Source organism: Salvelinus namaycush, chromosome 4 (genome assembly GCF_016432855.1).
Source record: "Salvelinus namaycush isolate Seneca chromosome 4, SaNama_1.0, whole genome shotgun sequence".
Classification (NCBI taxonomy): domain Eukaryota; kingdom Metazoa; phylum Chordata; class Actinopteri; order Salmoniformes; family Salmonidae; genus Salvelinus; species Salvelinus namaycush.
In genome coordinates, this window is record NC_052310.1 from 53,013,618 (window position 1) to 53,039,261 (window position 25,644).

The window sequence follows — 25,644 nt, forward strand, 5'->3', positions numbered from 1 at the left end:
CAGGGCCTATCACAACCGGCCGTGAGTCCCATGGGATGGCACACAATTATCCCAGCATCATCTGGGTTAGGGTTTGGCCGTCATTGTAAATAAACATTTGTTCAACTGATTTGCCTAGTTTACTTATGTATCAATGTAAACTGGGTGGGGAGGTAGGTCAAAAACAAAGCTCTACGATAGCAAACCTCGCTTTGGTGTTCAACTTCCACAGCTTTCTACTTACTGTATTAACAACGTCAACTGGAATGCTGTGAATTTTTCCTTTGTTCCAATAAACAAAAAGGAGTCATGAACAGTAAATTGATTTTAATCATTAAGGTCAATGTACTCTATTGAAAAATAAATTACAGTCAAATGAAAATGCAAAAAGACATTCGGCCCACTCAAATTCCAGAAAGCGTTGTCCGAGGTGGAATTGAAGTGCTCTAGCCTGGAGTTTGTTTACATACTGGTATAGTAGAAAGAAAACACGCAATTTTACATGTAAGACCAATCACAAAACATTCCATAATAAATCACTTGTAGGCCAATCCCCCCCCCCCCCAAAAAAAGCCATAACACTATAAAATGTATACAAAGTTTCAATATGTCATATACATCATGCCTTATTTGTAAAACAAAAAAAGACTGTACAAACTGGCACGTTCCTAGGTGAGACAGTTGTGGATGGAATTGGTACTAAGGTGTTGGCATAAATGATCAGTGCTGTATTAAGAGAAAAACATGCTAGATTTGCAATACCTTTGATCATTCCCACTATACTTGTGGGTTTAAGAAAAACAAGTTATATGGTCTGAATATTTCCCCGCTAACCAATAGCTTGAACTCTAGGACCTATTCTAGCACTATGCTATGTTGACCTAATACCATGCAGTGGGAAATACTGGTAGGTAGACGCTAAAGCAAGTTCAGTACCTTAAAAACAATGAGGCTCAAATGCTTCCTAAATCCACCACAGTTAAAAACCAAACAATATCAGAAGAGGGGGAGGAACAGACTGGCTTGGCTACAGTATATGACCATGCAGATAGTTCAGCTTGCTTCCAAAGGCACAGCGTCAGAGCTGCATTTCCCTGAATTTCCCTTGAAACCCAAGCAACTGCAATCTGTTTAATGACAGTATTAGAAACTAAAACCGAGCCAACAAAACTGACAACTCTTCATAATTTAAAATCCTGGGTGGGGTTGCATCTACAAAATGGCACATTCGAGAAATGGGTCCAATTTTGGTAAAGGCTCACTGATTATCAGATCCCTTCTGTTGGGAGGTAGACAGAGAAGCCAGCAGTAACACAGGACACTACAGCAGACGAGGTTGGCTGGGGGTGGGTATACTTTGGTTTGCACAGTTCTAGGACTTAGCACACTGAGTGAGTGAGCGGATGGCAGAGAGAGAGAGGGGGGGGGTCAGTGTGACTTGGCGTGCTGCGTGACCTGTTCTGTCAGACTGGCTCGGATGGAGTTGACCACAGTCTGTCTAACGTTATCCTCCATATATTGCTCACTCAGAGGCTTCAACACCTGGAGAGGAGAGAGCACAGGGGGACATGACTGAATCAAAATCAATAGAAAAGAACATGACAATAAGGACAAAGGGAGTGAAAGAAAGGAGTGAAAAAATATTTACCATCCAACATGCAGACCGAAAACAATGATAGTTTAAAACAAGATTTCAATGTAAAAACTCAGATCATGGCAACTGAAAAAATATCTATGCTGTATTTACAATCAGATGATTTATGTTGTATTTACAATCAGAAGAGTAGGTCGAGTGCCAACCTGCGCTCTACATGTAGGGTGAACCAGGCAGACAGCATCCCTATAATTAAGACCAGCCCCATAGGCCACAAGGAATGACAAGAGCGGAATGCAGATGCATTTGGAAATAAAGAGCCAAGCAGCTAGCCAGAAAGGCTAGTTAGTCAGTCTTGTCATTGTTGTTTGAGGATAGTTTCTTTCTCTGTGCTGCTGGTAGGAAAAAGCTCCATGTGATTCGACTCTTGGCCGACTTGAAGAGTTTGGAAAGCACCTGCAGACGGGAGGTGAGGAATTAGCAGAGAAGAGCAACGTCAGCAGAGAGACAACCAGACAACCAAAGACAAAGAGTACACTGAACTGCACCAGGAACATGGGCAGGAAGGGAAACCTCCACCTCTCACCTTTCTGGAAGTCCTCTGTGAGGCAGAGAGTAGAGGGAGAGCAAGATCAGATTAAAGAAAACAGATCACCAGCTGATTGGACAGGGAAAGGGCAGGCTGATTGGATAGTAAAAAAAGACAGTTAACGTCACATGCACAAGTATACTTAAATGCATTTCTTGCAAGCTCTAAACCCAACAATGCAGTAACCAATAAAGTACAAAAAAATAAGTTAATAAAAACAAGTAGTAAGCCAAAGTATTCTGACCCCATTTTTTCACGATATAGCCTTATTCTAAAATTTATTAAATTGTCCCCCCCCCTCAATCTACACACGGTACCCCATAATGACAAGGCAAAAACAGGTTTAGAATTTTTAGCAAATGTATAAAAAAAAACATCACATTTACTTAAGTACTTTGTTGAAGCACTGTTGGCAGCGATTACAGCCTTGAGTCTTCTTGGGTATGATGCTTCAAGCTTAGCACACCTGTATTTGGAAAGTTTCTCCCCTTCTCTGCAGATCCTATCAAGCGCTGTCAGGTTGGATGGGTGGACAGCTGCGTAGCTATTTTCAGTTCTTTCCAGAGATGTTAGATCAGGTTCAAGTCCGGTTCTAGCTGGGCCACTCAAGGACATTCAGAAACTTGCCCTGAAGCCACTCCTGCGTTGTCTTGGCTGTGTGCTTAGGTTCAGTGTCCCATCGCCCCAGTCTGAGGTCCTGAGCACTCTGGAGCAGGTTTTCGTCAAGGAACTCGCTGTACTTTGCTCCGTTCATTTTCCCCTTGATCCTGACTAGTCTCCCAGTCCCTGCCGCTGAAAAACATCCCCACTGCATGATACTGCCACCACAGTTCCCCGTAGGGATGGTATTGGCCATGTGATGAGCAGTGCCTGGTTTCCTTGAGACGTGACGCTTAGCATTAAGGGCAAAGAGTTCAATCTTGGTTTCATCAGACCAGAGAATCTTGTTTCTCATGGTCTGAGAGTCCTTTAGGTGCCTTTTGGCAAACTCCAAGCAGGCTGTCATGTGCCTTTTACTCAGGAGTGGCTTCCGTCTGGCCACTACCATAAAAGGCCTGATTGTTGGAGTGCTGCAGAGACAGGAAAAACTTACAGAACAACCACCATCTCCACAGAGGAACTCTTAAGCTCTGTCAGAGTGACCATTGTGTTCTTGGTCACCTCGCTGACCAAGGCCCTTCTCCCCCGATTGCTCAGTTTGGCTGGGCGGCCAGCTCTAAGAGGAGTCTTGGTGGTTCCAAACTTCTTCCATTTAAGAATGATGGAGGCCACTGTGTTTAGGGACCTTCAATGCTGCAATGTTTTAGATCTGTGCCTCGACACAATCCTGTCTCAGAGATCTATGGAGAATTTCACCGACCTCATGGCTTGGTTTTTGCGCTGACATGCACTGCCAAATGTGGGACCTTAAATAGACAGGTGTGCCCCTTTCCAAATCATGTCCAATCAATTGAATTTACCACAGGTGTACTCCAATCAAATTGTATAAACATCAAGGATGATCAATGGAAACAGGATTCACCTGAGCTCAATTTCAAGTATTATAGCAAAGGGTCTGAATACTTATGTAAAGACAGTATGTTTATTATTTTTAATACATTCGCAAAAACTTCTAAACCCGTTTTTGCTTTGTCATTATGGGGGTATTGTTTGTAGATTGCTGAGGATTTTTTAAATTTATTTTAATCGATTTTATAATTAGGCTGTATTGTAACAAAATGTGGAAAAAGTGAAGGGGTCTGAATACTTTCCGACTGTAAATATAGAATGGAACTGACCCTGTGTGCAATGTGCAGGGATACTGGACAGATAGAGGTAGATATGTATAGGGGTAAGGTGACAAGGCTAAACAGATGCAGTAGCATATATGAATGTAGGGGTGTGTGTGTGTGCGTGCGTAGAGTTCTGAATGTGTGAATAGATACAGGGCAACAACAACAAAAAATACAAGGGTCAACTCTGATAGTCCATGTTGCCATTTTGTTAGCTAGATCGAGTTTGGGGCTAATGGGGAACTAGAGGGGAACTAGAGAGCCCCTAGAAATCTGGAATCTGAGGGAAGGGAATCAACGTCACAGACAGGGGAGACAACTAGGAGGAATTCTGGAAAGTCACTCGTCCTAAATAAAAACACTTTACAGTACTCTAATTCACTTATCCATACTTCTATCTTTAACATAAAAACACCCACCTGTTCCCAGAGTGTCTCTGCCAACAGGTCTATGATGGTGCCCACATCTCTGAACTCCCCTGAGTATTTTACATAGGCCCACATGCAGAGCGTCATGAGGGCCACGCCCATGACCAGGTTGGCCAGCATGGCAATAGTGTTCATTCCGATGAAGCCGGTCAGCCCTGAGACGATGTAGGTGGCGAACATGACGACGAACAGCGTTGCGGGCGTGCGTGCGGCATAGAAGATGTTCTTGCCCTCGTTGTGCTTGTGGAAGTTGGAGTAGGCCTCATCCAGCTCACCCTCCAGCTGCTCCTGGTATTTCTTGCAGAAGTCCTCTCCACCCATCTTCTTCACGGAGCGGAACTGACGCAACGAGCACTCCTTGACCTCCTCGTGGCAACGTTCCAGGTCTGCAGGGGCAATGTAGGGCTTGTCCCCTCCACACACCTACCAGCGAAACACCACAGTTCAGAAACCAAACAATATTACACCGACAAACTAGGGGTGAACAAACCTACCATTTCCATGCTTCTGTGAAGAGCTAAACATACAGAGTAAAGACAATGGATGTTAGTCATCATAGCCCCAACATTGTTTTCAAACACTAACAAATGTGTAACGTTCTTAACTTCTTGTCAATATGGGGGCGCTGTTTTCACTTTGGAAAAAATCGTGCCCAAATGAAACAGCCTCGTACTGTTCTAGATCATACAATATGATTATTATTACTATTGGATAGAAAACACTCAAGTTTCTAAAACTGTTTGAAATATATCTGTGAGTAAAACAGAACTCATTTGGCAGCAAACTTCCATACAGGAAGTGAAAAATCTGAAAACGAGGCTCTGTTTCAGGGCCTGCCTATTCAACTGGCTTTTATTTATCGATATGCATGCATTTCATACGCCTTCCACTAGATGTCAACAGGCAGTGGAAGGTGGAATGGGGTGTCTAGCTTGATCTGAGGCCGAACAAGAGCTTTTGGAGTGACAGGTCCGGTATTTTCTTTGTCTTCGACGACGCGCGGGGGAGCTCGACATTGTCTTCTGAAAAGCGTTCGGTATACACGGCGAATATTTCCGGCTCTGATTTTATTTGATACATGTGATAATAACATCATAAAGTAGGTTTTTTTCAACCGAGTTTTATCCCCTCCACACACCTACCAGCGAAACACCACAGTTCAGAAACCAAACAATATTACACCGACAAACTAGGGGTGAACAAACCTACCATTTCCATGCTTTTGCTGTACGTGTCTTTTGCTCCAGCAACTGCTGTAAGGTTGTTGGCTTCAGCCGTTGCCTAGGTAACATGGTAGAAAATGTGAGCACAGTCAAACTCGGGAGGGTTTGAGCGGAATACGAGACTCCACAGGCTTGCTCAAAACTATTAACATCAATGTTGAGCAAACCAATACAGACCTGTAACATGGACTTGGGATGAGGAAGCTCCTCACCTTGATAGATCTTTATATAGGCCTGGGAAGTAAATGTAGAGAAATTAATTTACGTTGTAAAGAGAAGACATTTTTAGAACACTTTCAGGCATTTCCAGTATGTGTGTCGCCATGGGAGATGCAGAGCGCTTACTCGCCTTAAAATACTCCACTAGATCTCTGCAGGTCACTTTCGCCCCTCCAATCTCCTTCTCCACCAGGTTTTCAGGAGCCAGCAGTAAGGGCACCAGATTGCTCAGCGCCTCCTTGAAGTCACCATCAATGTCTACACAAACAGTCAGAAGCATCGTAAAGCCCAGAGCTGTCTCCTGCCTGGGTTAACTAAGCTTCCTCTCCACTTCAGCATTTCAGAAAAGGGTCAGGGAGTCACTGAGGATGGGATAATGTTGGGTGGATGGGGTTAGTGTCATATGGACGGGGGCCAGGAGGTGGAAAGGATAATTCTCTGTAGTGCAAGGCCTCACCTTTTAATCTTCCGTCAAACATGGGGTTAGTGGCCACCTTGAGGCCAGGGTGGGGCAGTAGGAAGCAACCGATGTTGGAGAAGCAGGAGTGGATATGTTTCCTCACAGTCTGCAGCTCCTCGTGCTGGTTCTGTTTCACCTGCAGAAACAATCGCCACAGCTGTTACATAATATCCAAGAAAGACACTGGTCTTTTGTCCAATGTTGGCCCAATTGGAACATGATACCCAACATAACACAAGTCAACGCTTCCATACACGCGGCTCAGCTGTTACATGCTAGCCAATAAGACGCTCAGCTGTTACATGCTACCCAACACATGGCATACAGTGGTATGATATCTACACTTCCAGATCCTCCTCTAAGAAGTGATACTGCAAGTCCCCTTCCATTCAGAGCTAAACTGAACAAAATGACTCATTACAATTCATCCAAGATTTTGAATTCAAACTACTTTTGTTCAAAACTGTAGTGGAAATTCCTCTCCTGAAAAGCCACACTGGACTAGATACCATGTTTAAATTTGGAGCAGCCCATTTTAAAATTCTCCTTCACAGGCCTCATTCTCTCCTCCAGACCTACCTGCAGTCTCTTCTCTAGAAAGCGGTTCCCTCCCTCCAGTCCATAGTTGTGTTCGTATGGATAGCTCCAGTCTCTGATCAGGAACATGAGTGACTGGAACACAAACACAGGGTTACTGAGAATCAGTGCTCAGAAAGGACAAATGTGCTCGTCAAAACTGTTGAGTATATTGAAGAAAGCATATCCATTTTCAGAACAGTAACATACCTGAAAGGGTTTTAGATAGATTTCCTCCAAAGCAAGCCGGCCGTATTCTGTGAAGAGCTAAACATACGGAGTAAAGACAATGGATGTTAGTCATCATAGCCCCAACATTGTTTTCAAACACTAACAAATGTGTAACGTTCTTAACTTCTTGTCAATATGGGGGCGCTGTTTTCACTTTGGAAAAAATCGTGCCCAAATGAAACAGCCTCGTACTGTTCTAGATCATACAATATGATTATTATTACTATTGGATAGAAAACACTCAAGTTTCTAAAACTGTTTGAAATATATCTGTGAGTAAAACAGAACTCATTTGGCAGCAAACTTCCATACAGGAAGTGAAAAATCTGAAAACGAGGCTCTGTTTCAGGGCCTGCCTATTCAACTGGCTTTTATTTATCGATATGCATGCATTTCATACGCCTTCCACTAGATGTCAACAGGCAGTGGAAGGTGGAATGGGGTGTCTAGCTTGATCTGAGGCCGAACAAGAGCTTTTGGAGTGACAGGTCCGGTATTTTCTTTGTCTTCGACGACGCGTGGGGGAGCTCGACATTGTCTTCTGAAAAGCGTTCGGTATACACGGCGAATATTTCCGGCTCTGATTTTATTTGATACATGTGATAATAATATCATAAAGTAGGTTTTTTTTCAACCGAGTTTTATCAGTTTATTCAACGTTTATTGGGACTTGGAGTTTTCCGTTCTTTGCGTCAAGAGAGGATGGGAATGTTAGCAACCTTGGCTAGCATTGTGGCGCGAATTCGACAGAAGAAATGGACATTCTAAAACCAAACAACGATTTATTCTGGAAATAGGACTCCTTGTACAACATTCTGATGGAAGCTCAGCAAAAGTAAGAAAACATTTATGATGTTATTTCGTATTTCTGTGTAAAATGTTGACTCCTATTCTCCGCCGTTTTGGTGAGCGCTGTCTCACAATAACGCAAGCTGTATGTTTTGGTAAAGTTATTTTTAAAAATCTAACACAGCGGTTGCATTAAGAACCAGTGTATCTTTCATTTGCCATACAACAAGTATTTTTATGTAAAGTTTATGATGAGTTCTTTGGTCAGATTAGGTGAGTGTCCAAAATAAAATTCAGGTGAATCGATGCTACGTATTCACAATGTATAACCAGGATTTGTTGCTATAAATATGCACATTTTCGAACAAAACATAATTGTATTGTATAACATGATGTTATAAGACTGTCATCTGATGAATTTGTTCAAGGTTAGTGATTCATTTTATCTCTATTTTGTCGGTTTTGTGCAAGCTATTTTTGCAGGGAGTAAATTGCGTTGTGTGTTTGGCTACTGTAGTGAGCTAATAGAAATATATATTGTGTTTTCGCTGTAAAACACTTAAAAAAATCGGAAATATTGGCTGGATTCACAAGATGTTTCTTTCATTCGCTGTACACCATGTATTTTTCATAAATGTTTTATGATGAGTATTTATGTATTTCACGTTGCTCTCTGTAATTATTCTGGCTGCTTTGGTGCTATTTGTGATTGTGGCTGCAATGTAAAACTATGATTTATACCTCAAATATGCACATTTTCGAACAAAACATAAATGTATTGTATAACATGTTATAAGACTGTCATCTGATGAAGTTGTTTCTTGGTTAGTGACTAATTTTATCTCTATTTTGTCGGTTTTGTGAAAGCTACCTATGCGGTGGAAACATGGTGAAAATATGCGGTTGTGTGTTTGGCTATTGTGGTTAGCTAATAGAAATACATAGTGTTTTCGCTGTAAAACATTTTAAAAATCGGAAATGATGGCTGGATTCACAAGATGTTTATCTTTCATTTGCTGTATTGGACTGGTGATTTCATGAAAATTATATTATATAATATCCCTGTCCCGCTAGGCTATGCTAGTCAGCTTTTTTGATGAGGAGGATCCCGGATCCGGGAGGGTGATGAAGTAGAGGTTTTAAGGTGAGGAGGAATGACGAACTTACCTGGAGATGCTGAAGGTCATCCTCCTGAATATTCTGAGACAGGTTATACACCTGAAAACACAATAATACCATGAAATATCCTTTGTACGTAAGCCAGTTCTTGACAACATACCATTTCAAATCAGCAACGAACTAGGAACTCAACTGCCACAATATGTATGCACTCTTCTGGGTACATGGTCAGTAAAATACTAATAACTCAGTCACCGGCAGGTCCATCCCATAGACTCACCTGTACAGAGCTGGTCATGGTGCTCAGGGCAAAAACTGTTGCACAGTCCTTTATGGTGGACTGGCTGTCAAAGGCTCCCTGTGTGTCCACTAACAGAACAGCAACCTGTCGAGGGTTAGGATACTGCAAGTCACCTTTAGTTGATCAAGACATGATGGAAATCCACTTAAAGAAAGTACAGCAGAGATGGACATAAGATCATAAACATATTAAGACTGAAATTGAGAGGAACAATGGTTGTGTGTCAGAGTAAGGCTCACCTTGCTCCCATCTGGCTTGTTGACCACAAACACCTGACTCCAGACCTGGATCCCTGTGGTCTCCCTCTCACAGCCTCCTCTCCAGCTGAACCCTGTCAGAGGATCATCATCACCCCCCACCCACGAGTCTGACTGCTCCTGCTGCTGTGAGAGGACAACAAGAAAACAGAGTCATAGGTATAGAAAACCTCAAATAAGTTATTGATTTCTGTGGGCAAGTGTGTGTGTGTGTCATGTAGGTAATATGGTAAAAGCCCTACAGTTATATATAAAAAAAAAAGGAATTTAGTACATGCATTTGCAAATTACCACCACCGGAGGTCACTGTAGTATCATTCTTAGTACTAGTCCGCCTGAGATATCTGGCTAATTTTACAGAACAGCATGTGCCAACTGCAACATGTCAGACTCCGTTCAGTCTAGGCCACATGTCAAACCCATTCCACGGAGGGCTGAGTGTCTGAGGGTTCACACTGATCCCTTGTAATTGATTGATGAATTAAGATCACTAATTATTTAAGAACTCCCCTCACCTTAATAACTCCCTACATGTACATATTACCTCAACACCTGTGCCCACGCACATTGACCCTGTACCCCCGTGAATATAGACCCGCTATTGTCATTTACTGCTGCTCTTTATTTGTTATTCTTAAGGTATTTTCTTAAATGCATTGTTGGTTAAGGGCTGGTATGTAAGCATTTCACAGTATGGTCTACACCGGTTGTATTCGGCGCATGTGAAAACATTTGTTTTGACCTGGTTGTCTAGGTCTTAATTTAAAAAAAATACAGACACTAGGCCTTCCATGGAATTAATTTGAACCCCCTGGTCCAAAAAAAAAACTTAAGTCTGAAGAACACCAAACAGGATAACAGCTGCTGTTATGAAAACAAGGCCATTAGAAGTGTGCGCGTTACTCTACAAGTGCCGACAAATCCCTGTAGAAAATGGAAGAGTAATGCAATGTTGTTGCAGGAGTAGTAGGCCTACAATGGGATTTGACTGACAAAGTAACTAATTATGCAAAACTGTAGCTCCTTGGTACGACAAGAGTATGCGGCCCAGTGTTTCCCCTTTCTAAGCTAACACATGGAATTGTTTTAAGATGGTCATACCAAGGAACATTTAGACATATGATTTGGAATTTTAGGACCCCTTTAAGTAGATAGAAAATGCATACAATTATTTGATTAAACATTTGGCCTCACTGCTATTAGCACATAAAAACGCATTGAATAACAGATTCATGCACAGAAACAGATAAGTCAAAATATTTATTCTAAAAGGAAGTTTTTTTTTAAGTGTCTGTACTATATCTGAGATGTATACCATAGACAGAAGGTGTAACCCAGCCATGTCACAGGGCTATAATGCTAAAGCATCCGTTTGAAATCTACAGTGGCTTGCGAAAGTATTCACCCCCCTTGGCATGTTTCCTATTTTGTTGCCTTACAACCTGGAATTAAAATTGATTTTTGGGGGGGTTTGTATCATTTGATTTACACAACATGCAAAATATTTTTTGTGAAAAACAAGAAATAAGAGAAAAACAGAACTTCAGCGTGCATAACTATTCACCCCCCCAAAGTCAATACTTTGTAGAGCCAACTTTTGCAGCAATTACAGCTGCAAATCTCTTGGGGTATGTCTCTATAAGCTTCGTACATCTAGCCACTGGGATTTTTGCCCAATCAAGGCAAAACTGCTCCAGCTCCTTCAAGTTGGATAGGTTCCGCTGGTGTACAGAAATCTTTGTGTCATAACACAGATTCTCAATTGGATTGAGGTCTGGGCTTTGATTAGGCCATTCCAAGACATTTAAAATGTTTTCCCTTAAACCACTCAAGTGATGCTTTAGCACTATGCTTAGGGTCATTGTCCTGCTGGAAGGTGAACCTCCGTCCCAGTCTCAAGTCTCCGGAAGACTGAAACAGGTTTCCCTCAAGAATTTCCCTGTATTTAGCGCCATCCATCATTCCTTAACAGATTCCCAGTCCCTGCCGATGAAAAACATCCCCACAGCATGATGCTGCCACCACCAAGCTTCACTATGGGGATGGTGCTCTCGGGGTGATGAGGTGTTGGGTTTGCGCCAGACATAGTGTTTTCCTTGATGGCCAAAAAACTACATTTTAGTCTCATCTGACCAGAGTACCTTCTTCCATGTGTTTGGGGAGTCTCCCACATGCCTTTTGGCAAACACCAAACATGTTTGCTTATTTTTTTCTTTAAGCAATGTTTTTTGTCTGGCCACTCTTCCGTAAAGCCCAGCTCTGTGGCGTGTGCGGCTTAAAGTGGAAACATACTCCAATCTCCACTGTGGAGCTTTGCAGCTCCTTCAGGGTTATCTTTGGTCCCTTTGTTGCCTCTCTAATGCCCTCCTTGCCTGGTCTGTGAGTTTGTGGGTGGCCCTCTTGGCAGGTTTGCTGTGGTGCCATATTCTTTCCATTTTTGAATAATGGATTTAAAATGGTGCTCAGTTCAAAGTTTCAGATATTTTTTTATAACCCAACCCTGATCTGTACTTTGTCCCTGACCTGTTTGGAGAGCTCCTTGGTCTTCATGGTGCTGCTTGCTTGGTGGTGCGCCTTGCTTAGTGGTGTTGCAGACTCTGGGGCCTTTCAGAAAATATATATATATACACACATGAACTCAACAAAAAAAATAAACGTCCTCTCACTGTCAACCGTGCTTCTACACCTGCATTGCTTGCTGTTTGGGGTTTTAGGCTGGGTTCCTGTACAGCACTTCGAGATATTAGCTGATGTACGAAGGGCTATATAAAATAAACTTGATTTGATTTGAACTGCGTTTATTTTCAGGAAACTTAACATGTGTAAATATTTGTATGAACATAAGATTCAACAGACAAACTGAACAAGTTCCACAGACATGTGACTAACAGAAATGGAATAATGTGTCCCTGAACAAAGGGGGGGGGGGGGTCAAAATAAAGTCAGTATCTGGTGTGGCCACCAGCTGCATTAAGTACTGCAGTGCATCTCCTCATGGACTGCACCAGATTTGCCAGTTCTTGCTGTGAGATGTTACCCCACTCTTCCACCAAGGAACCTGCAAGTTCCCAGACATTTCTGTGGGGGGGGGGGGGGGGGGGGGGAAATTGGCCCTAGCCCTCACCCTTCGATTCAAACAGGTCCCAAACGTGCTCAATGGGATTGAGATTCGGGCTCTTTGCTGGCCATGGCAGAACACTGACATTCCTTTCTTGAAGGAAATCAGCCATACTGCTCGTTCTGTGCGTGGTGGCATTGTCATGCTGGAGGGTTATGTCAGGATCAGCCTGCAGGAAGGGTACCACATGAGGTACCACATTTATTTTGGTGTTTTTCAGAGACAGTAGAAAGGCCTCTTCAGTGTCCTAAGTTTTCATAACTGTGACCTTAAGCTGTTAAGGTCTTAATGACCGTTCCACAGGTGCATGTTCATTAATTGTTTATGGTTCATTGAGCAAGCATGGGCAACAGTGTTTAAACCCTTTACAATGAAAATGTGGATTTTTACGAATTCTTTGAAAGACAGGGTCGTTTCTTTTTTTGCTGAGAGAGACAGACCATGTGACCGACCATGTGACCCGTGTGCAATGAACTAATTATGTGACTACTGAAGGTAATTGGTCACACCAGATCTTATTTAACAAAGGGGGTGAATACATATTACCACACTACTTTTCTGTTTTTAAATTTGTTTTTTTTTGTTTCCCCCCCCCCCCCCATCTCACCAACTTGGACAATTGTGCATGTCCATTACATAAAATCCAATTAAAATTCCATTAAAATTCCAGGTTGTAATGCAACAAAATAGGAAAAAAAGCCAAAGGGAGTGAATAGATGGAAGGCACTGTATTCTCGCCACCAAATATGGTAATGAGAGGAAAATCCAGTCACAGGTATTGGGAGAGAATGGAACTACGTGAAACTAGGCCGACATTCTGTTAATTTTCTCATCTGATCAATACATTTTTCTGTTCCCAAAAATACAATGCACTAACTTTTATAGACTTGACACAACAAAGTAAAAAATAAATAAAATTAAAATTAAAAAAAAACACGTGTTGTTTAGGAGTGCAAGGTCAAATTGAATTTGTGCACACACACTTCAGAAGTGGAGTTCCTTAATGGAAATATGCAATAACATACAACGCACCAATAGGATTTCGCTAGCTCGTGCATGGCCCACCTTCATTGTTCTGCCCACTATGCTTAAATTTCTCCCACTGTAAACACAGATTAACCGTATTGGTTTAGTTATAAATATCTTCAAATATGAAAGATCAGGAAAACACACGCTTCACTATTTGTATAACTGGTATTGGGCTACTTTCAGACAAGACGTGCGGCTTTGGGGGCGCCCATGCAAAAAAACAAACTAGCTTCAACTGATTTTTGTATTAAGCTAATTAGAAGCTCATCACTAAGCTAAGGATCCTGAGACTAAACACCTCCCTCTGCAACTGGATCCGGGACTTCCTGACAGGTGGTGAAGGTAGGTAGCAACACCATCTGCAATCTGCCACGTTGATCCTCAACACTGGAGCTCCACAGGGGTGCATGCTCAGTCCCCTCCTGTACTCCCTGTTCACCCACGACTGCATGGCCAGGCACGACTCCAACACCATCATTAAGTTTGCAGACGACACAGTGGTAGGCCTGATCACAGTCAACGACGAGACTATAGGGAGGTCAGAGACCTGGCCGTGTGGTGCCAGAATAACAACCTATCCCTCAACGTAACCAAGACTAAGGAGATGATTGTGGACTACAGGAAAAGGAGGACCGAGCACGCCCCCATACTCATCGGCGGGGCTGTAGTGGAGCAGGTTGAGACCTTCAAGTTCCTCGGTGTCCACATCAACAACAAACTAGAATGGTCCAAACACACCAAGACAGTCGTGAAGAGGGCACAACACCTATTCCCCCTCAGGAGACTAAAAAGATTTGGCATGGGTCATCAGATCCTCAAAAGGTTCTACAGCTGCAACATCGAGAGCATCCTGACTGGTTGCATCACTGCCTGGTACGGCAATTGCTCAGCCTCTGACCGCAAGGCACTACAGAGGGTAGAGCGTACGGCCCAGTACATCACTGGGGGTAAGCTGCCAGCCATCCAGGACCTCTACACCAGGCGATGTCAGAGGAAGGCCCTAAAAATTGTCAAAGACCCCAGCCACCCCAGTCCATAGACTGTTCTCTCTACTACTGCATGGCAAGCGGTACCGGAGTGCCAAGTCTAGGACAAAAAGGCTTCTCAACAGTTTTTACACCCAAGCCATAAGACTCCTGAGCAGGTAATCAAATGGCTACCCGGACTATGCAATTAAACAAGGATATTAGTGTGTGCAAGAGCAGACTTTAGATAACAAGCTTTAGTTCTATTGTCTCTCAGTCTCCTCCCTCTGTGGATGTCAACCAGTCCAGTCAGTCAATCTAACTGCCACACACACGGAAGAGCAGACTCTCTCCAGCAGGAAACGTGACTGGAATGGAGTGTTCAAATTCTAGGCCGTAATAAGAGCACAGCTGTGCAGTGCAGACACCAGGAGGAAATGAAATGATTAATCTAAAGGTTATAACCTGCTGGAGAATAACATGGGGGATACTCAACGATCTCTGCAGTTCATTCTGGACTGGAACTAGTGCAACAGAGCAATCCTGAAAACCTGACCCTGGATGAGATTGAGTGCATCGTCGTCTCAAAGAAACAATAAGCAATCACTGCTCCTCTGAGCCCACTGACGTTTTTTCAGACTTTACTTCTCTGTCCTCAGCTCATTCAGTGTCTGACTTCAGATTAACAGACCCAGGCAGGCAGGGATTCTAGCAGCAGTCTACAGTGACATTGAGTGTGAGGCAGCTTCAAATCAAATGTTATTTGTCACTTGTACCAAATAAAACATGTGTAGACCTTACCGTGAAATGCTTACTTACAAGCCCTTAACCAACAATGCAGTTAAATTATTGTCTTCACAATATTTAAGAAAAAAATTAAAATAAACTAACAATAACAGGGGGGGGGGGGGGGGGGGGGTATCGATATAGAGTCAATGTGCGGGGGTACTGGTTAGTCAAGGTCATTTGTACATGTTGGTAGGTGTAAATTGAGAGATAATAAAAACAAAGGGGGAGATCAATTAAAATAGTCCGGGTGGCCATTTTATTCATTTTTCAGCAGTCTTATGGGTTAGGGGTAGAAGCTGATAAGGAGCATGTTGGACCTAGACTTGGTGATAACAGTCTGACTTGGTGACTGGAGTCTGAAAAAACTATTTAAAGAGCAGAATATAACGATATCCCTTTCCCAAGTTACCTGACATACACTACATGACCAAAAGTATATGGACACCTGCTTATCAAACATCTCATTCCAAAATCATGGGCGTTAATATGGAGTTGGTCCTCCCTTTGTTGCTATAACAGCCTCCACTTTTGCGACCTGCTGGAGGTCATTTTGCAGGGCTCTGGCAGTGCTCCTCCTTGCACAAAGGCGGAGGTAGCGGTCCTGCTGCTGGGTTGTTGCCCTCCTACGGCCTCCTCCACGTCTCCTGATGTACTGGCCCGTCTCCTGGTAGCGCCTCCATGCTCTGGACACTACACTGACAGACACAGCAAACCTTCTTGCCACAGCTCGCATTGATGTGCCATCCTGGATGAGCTGCACTACCTGAGCCACTTGTGTGGGTTGTAGACTCCGTCTCATGCTACCACTAGAGTGAAAGCATAGGAACTGAGAAGTGGTCTGTGGTCACCACCTGCAGAACCACTCCTTTATTGGGGGTGTCTTGCTAATTGCCTATAATTTCCACCTTTTGTCTATTCCATTTGCACAACAGCATGTGAAATTTATTGTCAATCAGTGTTGCTTCCTAAGTGGACAGTTTGATTTCACAGAAGTGTGATTGACTTGGAGTTACATTGTGGTGTTTAAGTGTTCCCTTTATTTCTTTGAGCAGTGTATATATAGTGTGTGTGAAATGACATGTAGCGATAATCTAGCAGTCTAGGAATGGAAGATGTATTTTGGAGTAAGTAAAGAGCCTGTAGGAATTTCACACCACTAAATTAATCCCAATGGATTTTTTTTATTTTTTATAATATCTATGTAGAGCCATTAGCTGACTTCCCGTTTACAGCAGTTTTATAAACCCCTAGATGGACATTATGTGCAGCAGACAATAAGGTGTGCAAGTGTCTCGTTAATCTGGGAATACAGGACTCTAATAAAGGGTTTATTCAGGATCTCCAAACTTCTTTACAAATGTTGGTATTGAACCGACAACCGAGAGATGACCCTGAAAAAGGTTAGCAGCGTTACATAATACCTTTTAATTCACACTACCCTCAGGGTTATGTTAATGACTTGAAAATAGATTCTCTTTTCGCTGTGAACTGTGGTTAAAAGCACTTACTGACAGCATCAACAAAGTTGTTAAATTGGTTCTTGCTTAACAAAATCTTCAACCAGATCTGCTTGATGAACGATTCCATTTAGGGCCCTGAGTTTATTTAGCCTAATCTAGAAGTAGGGCCAGAGTTTGTTTTCCAGGTCAGGTCACATAGTCAGAGAAATATCAGTATTCTATATAATACAGTGAATTGTATGTACTGTAGGTATAAGTGTGAACCTGGTTTTACCTGGTTGAGCATGTATCGGAGCATGAAGTCCAGCAGGAAGGACTTGCCCTTGCGGAAGGCCCCGGCGACAGACACCACCACCACATTGAGGTCTCTGACATCCTCCTGCAGTAGGAGCTTCTCCAGGGCCTCCGTGTCCAGCTCAAATTTGTGGTCGTCCTCGTGGGCCAGGACTATCTGGATGGGCCGAGCCTTCTCCAACCCCACCATAGGCTGCTCTTCAATTGGCTGCTCCCTAACATGACTCAGCTCGGGGGCCTGTTCCCACTCGTCTGTCTCGCTGTCAGCCTCTGCCCGAGGCGCTATCCTGCGACGAGGCCTCCGATCTGGCAGGGACAGAGGAACATCCTCCACACCACCTGCACCTGACAGAACAGGACACACAGGTTTCATGCTGTTAAGAGCAGGGAGAGGGCAACAGTGCAGTTTATACACATGGTGTGGTTTAAACTTTACACATCACAAGGAAAGGTTTCAGAGAGAAGTGTAGTCTGAGTCCTCTCAAAAAAAGTTATTCGTTAGTCTTATCTTAGAGGATTCCAGCATCTGAACTTCAGCCACCCTAAGACATTTTCCATATTATTGAACATTCCATGACAATTCCTGGCCATGGTATTTGTTGCATGCTGCCAGTACATTGCCACAGGCCTGCACTGCACACACTTGGGTATTAGGAAACATATTGGCAAAGGGGGACAAAAGCCAGGGGTATTGTGAGATGAATGTACTAGGCCTTCATATGGTCATACTTGGCCCAGTGTCTATAGCACATACACTACGCAGTATATTTTATGTATCAAGGCTATGACCTCAGGGAGATTGTCACAAAAGGAAAGCATTTCAAACAGCTTTCAATTTAACTTTTTAATATTTCCCGGAAAGGGTGTCTAATGGAAGGCATTCCCTTTCTAGAAACGTGTGGGAATCGCTCTACATCAGACACGTCACTTTATCACAGTAGACAAACGCCTAAACCAACACCCTGGGAACTGGTATGACAAGTAATTGGGACTGCTAGTGCTCATGCAAACAAGCATCCTACAACTGCCATCGTAATTAGACAACAAAAAAAACTGGTTGTGTTTCAAGGAGACCTTTGGAAAGTATGGTTCACAACATACCAGAAACACCAAGCAAGACTCCAAAGAAAACGTCAATCTGCCCATTGACATTTTCCTCAGAGCTGACAGTCTTACAAGACGTGTGTAATTTGGACACGTCGAAGAACAACCATCATACCTAATAACAACCCCATCCAAAGCTCAGAGTGAGGATTTGGTGTAAGGCAGGTTTGAATGCTGGGTGCTGGGCTGTTCTCTGCCGAACAGCAGTGGGCTGACTGGGAACTATGGCTGATGCCAGGAGAGGGGTTGCCGAACAGAAGGTATGAGAGAACAGGACAGCATTCTGCGGAGCATTCTGTGGAGCAGAGCTTACACCGAAGAGGCATCCTGCTGATTCTGGTATACTGACTGTCTCGTCTGCCAACAGACAGCATTCACTGTGGGTTTGAGACTGCTAGATTAACGCTGTACAAAAAAAAGAAGACAAGTCAAACACTAAAATCACACCAAACAATAAGCCAGAGACTAACAGTGGTTTTATGAATGTATTCTACAGCTAGACAGACATCCATATCACAGAGTTGGTTTTTTAGCCTCAGTGACAGTAAAGCTGAATTTATATAGAAACGAGTCAGGACAAAAGCCCCAGCTCCTGACACCTCAGTATTTCCACACATGGGCAGACAAGCAATTTACACCAGTCTGATTAATAATCACCTGCAACACATGCAGAGTAGCATGATAGCGGGTCAGGATGAGAAATAGAAGACTCGCTGGGAGAATCAAGTAAGGCCATCTAACTTGTTGCTAGACTGCTCTGAACTTTATTCACATATAAAACAACGGTACTTAACATCCCACATAAAAGGATAACTCAAACATACACCTCTCTTAGCCCAATATTGGACTAAAGGACCCTAACGTTACTCCAAGGACCTTACATATTCTGTTTAAAGGGTGAATTGGCTATGGAAGACAACAGCCAAATACACCATCTAAAATGTGAATGATACAGCAATTGCTGTAAGGTTCTAGAAACAAATCCCTCTACACTCATATCACAACAAAATAATTTCAAATGAAAAGTACAGTTTTAGCCAAAAGTATTTTTCAGTGACCACACGTCTGTGGTGTCTGTCTTCCGTTTACACACAGGTGTTCAGAAAAGCAGATAGCCAATTAGCACAGGTAGTCCACTGATTTCCTTCTGTTTTCCCTAAACAAGCCATGTAACATGGAAATCTGGCCATGTGGGTACCCTAACCCAATAAAGTTATGTATCAATTTAACCTTAATAACATTATTTCTCACCGATATGAAAGACAAGGTTATTATGCTTCCAAAGCCGTACCCAAAGTGATGCATGTTAATGTTTAGACCGAGCGTCGCGGCTCTTAACAAAACTCCCCCCTATAGAAGACGCCTTCATCCAATGACTCGAGTAATGTAACCGAGTCATGATCAAGGACTAGGCCCCTCTACGCGTCTATCAAGGCAGTGGAATAAGTAGCTGTAGTCAGCAGAATGAAGTGCCAATGCTGTTATAGGAGCCATAGGAGATAGACAAAACATACACTACTCTACAGGGACTGGGCTGCTGAGCATTCCTATAGGGTTGATGGGAAGAAACCATTTACTGCGAGTGCTGATGAGGGAAGCTAGAGGTTAGGCAAATACACAGTCCAATCCCTCTACCTTTGAGCAAACTGAGACGTATCCAAAAATGTACAGGCTTATCATTACTTTTATCTTCCCACAGTTCTCTCCTGTTGCATCGTATCAGCCCTGATCAGGGTCTATTGGCAGGCCATGTACGAGGCAGTGGAGGTCTACATCTCAGCTCAGTATCTGAAACAGCTCTCCCTCTCCCCTTTACTAAATCTGAAGACTTGAGAAGCCACGACAACACACTTAGCCACGTGTCTGTGGGAATTTTCTTCAGAGGAAAGGAACATTTCATACAAAGCAAAACCCCAGTCCCACTCTCCTTTTTGGCGACCCTGCCAACTCCAGGAGACTACTCCCTCTCTGGACCGGAGTCAAGGAGGGTAAATGCTCAACTGCATTATTGTTTTATGAATAATCTATCATATCCTCCATTTGCACAAAATACTTACTTTCAACCACTAGCAGATGTGCATACGCATGGTCTAAAGTTAGCGGTGAGGTGAGCACATTCTCACTTCAAGTTAAAATGTTTTAAATGCCAACTTTTGCGTGGAAACTGGTGCACACACATTTTGGGGTATATTTTATACGTACGCACAGCTTATAAAATGAAGCTCCTGTAACCCAAGGACGAAGTGCAGCCCCAGTGAGTGTTAACTATTGCCACAAACAAAGCCAGCTGTATTTTGCTGCTTACACAAGTGGCATGTCACAAGGCTAAAGGATTTAAGAGACACACATTACTGAAATGTCAAAAATAACCCAGGTTATCTTCAGAATCTTCCATTTTCCTACTGACTGATTTCTGTACACATCAACATTGGTACACAAATAATTGTGCCAGATTGTGACTGCTGTTCAGTGAGAAAGATGTTAAGTAGGGTTGAAAGGAATTTTCCCCATGTGTAACCAATAGATTAGAACAGCTGAGAAAATGTAGCTAAGGCTACACATCTATCACGTTACAATAGAGTTGATGACAGCCGTTACACCTGAGGGGGAGAGAAAACGCATCTGGTGTTTTCTCCTTGCTTCAATCAAGGAATCTGACGCAAGGACACAGAATGGGCATGCAAAACCAGAGGAGCAAAGATTTTCCTTTTCTATATATTAAGCCTACTTTGGTGACCAGTTAACATTAGGCCTAGTTGAACTGGGTTTCAGTTACACTGCAAGAAGACTAAAGTCGTCACTGGCTATTTCAAGAGGGGAACATTAGATTCAAAGAAAAGCCAGAGGGTCCCTAACTTTACACAAATAACTTAGGAATGCCCGGTTGTCTAAATCAAAAAGGAGTTCAAACTAATAACACCCCACTTTTAATATCCCAAACAGCAGGGTTAACTAGAGAATGTTAGCTAGCAAAAAAAGAAAGCTTGTTGTGCCAAGCTAGCTTGAAGAGGGATGTCATTGTTTTCAATTAGAGCATGACAGTAAATACCGTTGAGGCTGGCGGTAAATGCAGTCAGACGCTACAGTAGATGGGACTTGACGCCAGAGTTAAAATATTTCAACTTTTGCTGTAGCATTGTTTTCTACTGAATGTTGATTTGCACTGTGTTTACTGAAATCACCATAGCAGCGCATAGCGTCGTGCTGTCTTGCCATCACCATCTTTCTTGTCCTGTTATGTCGACTGGTAGGACGTTTTTGCGGCCCTCGTCTAAAAGCAGCATCATGCTCTCTCAGATCTGAATTCTTATTAGCCAATGCCAGTCACGTGATCGGGTCATTCTCACAGGCATCACAGCTTCGAAGTAGGCTAATAGTAAAGACCGACACGATGATGCAACGGCGTGCGTCCTTATCGATTTCCGAGGAGCATATTGAAGACGTTAAAAGAACTGTCCACATTTACTTTGTCAGCAAACAAGAGTGCCAGCAACAGCAAAAGCAGCAGCCTATGTCAGTCTACTATCCTCATATAGATTAGGCCAACTTTTGTACTTAGTATGTTGTTCTATTCGAGAAATAAATATTCCAAACAGACTCTGGGACAGTTGCGGGAGGATAGATCCCAAATGAATACAACCACAGTATACAAAAAAATAAGAATGTTTAAAAGCAATGAGGCTGATGCAACAGATCAGAACATTTAGCTTAAAACATTTTTTTTTACATTATAAGGGCAGCAATGCACACGGCTGGCTAAGCGTGAAGGTTCCAAAATGCAACTGGCGGGAAAACACCATTCTACAATGCGCACCACAACTGCGTGCTGTTTCATGAGAGATAAAAATATAATTTCTAAATGTTAAAAATGGGAAGATCTAAAGATGCCTGTGGTCAGAACACAGTAAGACATACCTCAATAAAAACATCCAGGTTTTAAACAATTACGTTTAAATAGTGTAAACATTTTGACTCTAGGGCGAGGTGGGAGATGTTGCGGTGCGCAACAGGCACTACCCTTCCTCTCCTATCTGAACAAACAGTGCCTCGAGTACGACATAATCAAGCCTTCAGACAAGTGGTCACCAACCTGTGTAAAGAGGACTTTTGCAGTCAAAAAGCAAACAGATCTACCATTCAAAATATATTAGAGGTCGACCGATTAATCGGAATGGCCGATTAATGAGGGCCAATTTCAAGTTTTCATAACAATTGGTAATAGGTATTTTTGGACACAGATTTGCCTTTTTTTTTTTTTTTACCTTTATTTAATTAGGGAAATTGTCACTTCTCCTGCGTTCCGTGCAAGCAGTCAGGGTATATGCAGCGGTTTGGGCCGCCTGGCTCATTGCGAACTGTGTGAAGTCCATTTATTCCTAACAAAGGCCATAATTAATTTTCCAGAATTGTACATAATTATGACATAACATTGAAGGTTGTACAATGTAACAGCAATATTTAGACTTAGGGATGCCATCCGTTAGATAAAATACGGAACGGTTCCGTATTTCACTGAAAGAATAAACGTTTTGTTGTCAAAATGATAGTTTCCGGATTCGCTGGCTCACTGGCTCCAGGTCATCTACAAGACCCTGCAACTCCCTCTTCCCCTACTGTATATATTTATTTATTTTGCCCCCCATTATTTCTATTTTGCACATTCTTCCACTGCAAATCTACCATGCCAGTGTTTAACTTGCTATATTGTATTTACTTCGCCACCATGGCCTTTTTTTGCCTTTACCTCCCTTATCTCACATTGTATATAGACTTATTTTTCTACTGTATGTTTGTTTTACTCCATGTGTAACTCTGTGTTGTTGTATGTGTCGAACTGCTTTGCTTTATCTTGGCCAGGTTGCAATTGTAAATGGGAACTTGTTCTCAACTTGCCTACCTGGTTAAATAAAGGTGAAATAAAAAATGAATAAATAAAATGACCAAAGGCTCATATTTCTGTGTGTTATGTTATATTTAAGTCTATGATTTGATAGAGCAGTCTGACTGAGCGATGGTAGGCACCAGCAGGTGTAACAGTATAACTTTAAACCGTCCCCTCGCCCCGACCCGGGCGCGAACCAGGGACCCTCTGCACACATCAACAACGGTCGCCCACGAAGCATCGTTACCCATCGCTCCACAAAGGCCGCGGCTCTTGCAGAGCAAGGGGCAACACTACTTAAGTCTCAGAGCAAGTGACGTAACTGATTGAAATGCTACTAGCGCGTACCCGCTAACTAGCTAGCCATTTCACATCCGTTACACAGGCTCGTAAGCATTCATTCAAACAGCACTTTCGTGCGTTTACCAGCAGCTATTGCGCTGTTTATGACTTCAAGCCTATCAACTCCCGAGATTAGGATGGTGTAATCGATGTGAAATGCCTAGCTAGTTAGCGGGGTGCGCGCTAATAGCGTTTCAAACGTCACTCGCTCTGAGACTTGGAGTAGTTGTTCCCCTTGCTCTGGATGGGTAACGCTGCTTCGAGGGTGGCTGTTGTCGATGTGTTCCTGGTTCGAGCCCAGGTAGGAGCGAGGAGAGGGACGGAAGCTATACTGTTACACTGGCAATACTAAAGTGCCTATAAGAACATCCAATAGTCAAAGGTATATGAAATACAAATGGTAGAGAGAGAAATAGTCCTATAATAACTACAACCTAAAACTTCTTACCTGGCAATATTGAAGACTCATGTTAAAAGGAACCACCAGCTTTCATATGTTCTCATGTTCTGTGCAAGGAACTTAAACGTTAGCTTTTTTACATGGCACATATTGCACTTTTACTTTCTTCTCCAACACTTTGTTTTTGCATTATTTAAACCAAATTGAACATGTTTCATTATTTATTTGAGGCTAAATTGATTTTATTGATGTATTATATTAAGTTAAAATAAGTGTTCATTCAGTATTGTTGTAATTGTCATTATTACAAATAAAAATAAAAAATATCGGCCAATCAATCGGTATCGGCTTTTTTTTGGTCCTCCAATAATCGGTATCGGCGTTGAAAAATCATAGTCGGTCGACCTCTAATATATATATTTTTTAAAACAGGTCTTCAATTTTAACATTAATATAATTAAAACAGTTCAGTTCTCTGCAGTACGCAGCCCTAATACATTATCACAGCATATTGGCTATATGCCTGGCCTGACAATATCGTTCTTCTCAGATCATATTTCAAAACTCAAGTTGGTGTAGCACTTGCAAGGCACAGCTGAGTATAAGTTGAAATAATTAGCTTTTTTATTATACTGGCCTGATGGTACCTGCATTGGATGGTCATGGTGCTTTTCAAGAAAAACTAGGTTAAAAAAATACATTTTTAAAAAGTCAGTGATGTTCAGGTCGGAAAGTCGGGGCTTGTGTAAGCGTAACTGGGGAAGAAGTATAGTTCATCAACTGGAGACACACAGGGTATGGATCTGATACATTCATTTTATATTTTTATCCTACTGATATGAAAGCTAAGGGCAGTATATTTTGAAAACCGCTTTGCAAGTGATGATTGACGTTTATAAAAACGTTGAAACCCAGCGAAACTAACCGCTGAAAACCCTATGGAGAAAACGGTTTTCTAGAGGGTTTGCTGCAAGGAAACTGTTAGTGACAGCTGGTTCGATAACGTTACATTATTTAGCCAACACATGTACCTACAACCATAGATGCATGTCAATTACAACTCTCGTATGAAATGCAAAAAGTATCCCACTGTCTGGGGCTGTACCACGGAACAGCGGGCAACACGCGCAGTCTGAAATGACGGACCAGGCCAGGTGAGGTGAGTGACGGCTGGTCTGCACAGGCGGGGACGATTTAGCTAGCATAGCTAGCCTGCATAGCTACACAACACAATACACCTTTCACTGGCCAGGTCCCTGTAAAAGTAAAAACATAGCTTGGCTACTGGAGGTTGCGACACTCAGGAGAAACAACGCCAAACGAGGTACATTTCAGTTCGTCAGTCTCAAGCACATATCCAACTCCATATTGTCTTGTTATATAAAACGTTACCTTCGTCAAAGACGTGTCTTTTGTGGTTTTGTTCGAAATGATTCCTCTTACTCAGCCCGCTCAATCTCACCTCCGCCATCTTGTCCTGTTTAAATTAAAATAGTCACACGTAGCTGACGTCAAAGAACCCAGTTTCGCTGCTTTCTTTTAGGAAGTTCACGTTGGCTGATGGTTATCCGCAGGGTCCTAAGAAAGATCCAATGCAGTACACCATCAGTGGCTGATGTCCAATCAGTGTGTTAAAGTAACTAAGTAAAAATACTTTTGAAGTACTACTTAAGTCGTTTTTGGGGGTATCTGTACTTGACTTTACTATTTATATTTTGACTAGG

At 42.6% G+C, this 25,644-nt stretch overlaps 1 protein-coding gene across 3 annotated transcripts; it reads right to left on the reverse strand.

The window, feature by feature from the left end:
• Nucleotides 1-286: 286 nt before the first annotated feature.
• Nucleotides 287-25,439, reverse strand: LOC120046611 (atlastin-2-like). 3 transcript variants are annotated; one of them, XM_038991987.1, is made up of 14 exons: nucleotides 25,313-25,439; nucleotides 17,173-17,537; nucleotides 9,520-9,663; nucleotides 9,260-9,364; nucleotides 9,028-9,078; nucleotides 7,051-7,107; nucleotides 6,844-6,936; nucleotides 6,262-6,400; nucleotides 5,935-6,062; nucleotides 5,763-5,819; nucleotides 5,572-5,643; nucleotides 4,354-4,785; nucleotides 2,160-2,174; nucleotides 1,528-2,029 (listed from the first exon to the last, which is right to left on the reverse strand). In XM_038991987.1, the coding sequence occupies exons 1-14, from the start codon at nucleotides 25,389-25,391 to the stop codon at nucleotides 1,919-1,921; spliced, it is 1,848 nt and encodes a 615-aa protein (XP_038847915.1). In that variant the 5' UTR covers nucleotides 25,392-25,439; the 3' UTR covers nucleotides 1,528-1,918. The 3 variants fall into 3 exon arrangements, with proteins under 3 accessions (XP_038847914.1, XP_038847913.1, XP_038847915.1); XM_038991986.1 differs by lacking the exons at nucleotides 1,528-2,029; nucleotides 2,160-2,174 and adding an exon at nucleotides 287-1,521 and having other exon boundaries at nucleotides 9,520-9,660; XM_038991985.1 differs by lacking the exons at nucleotides 1,528-2,029; nucleotides 2,160-2,174 and adding an exon at nucleotides 287-1,521.
• Between the last annotated feature and the right edge of the window lie 205 nt (nucleotides 25,440-25,644).

What these genes read in the sequence shown, in the direction of transcription:
- LOC120046611 (XM_038991987.1), bottom strand. Translation starts at nt 25,391, where the DNA reads ATGGCGGAGGTGAGATTGAGCGGGCTGAGTAAGAGGAATCATTTCGAA. An exon ending in CCATGACCAGCTCTGTACAG is followed by an intron (nt 9,079 to 9,259) that starts GTGAGTCTATGG and finishes TTGTGTTTTCAG; the next exon opens with GTGTATAACCTGTCTCAGAA. An exon ending in GTTTGACGGAAGATTAAAAG is followed by an intron (nt 6,063 to 6,261) that starts GTGAGGCCTTGC and finishes CTGTTTGTGTAG; the next exon opens with ACATTGATGGTGACTTCAAG.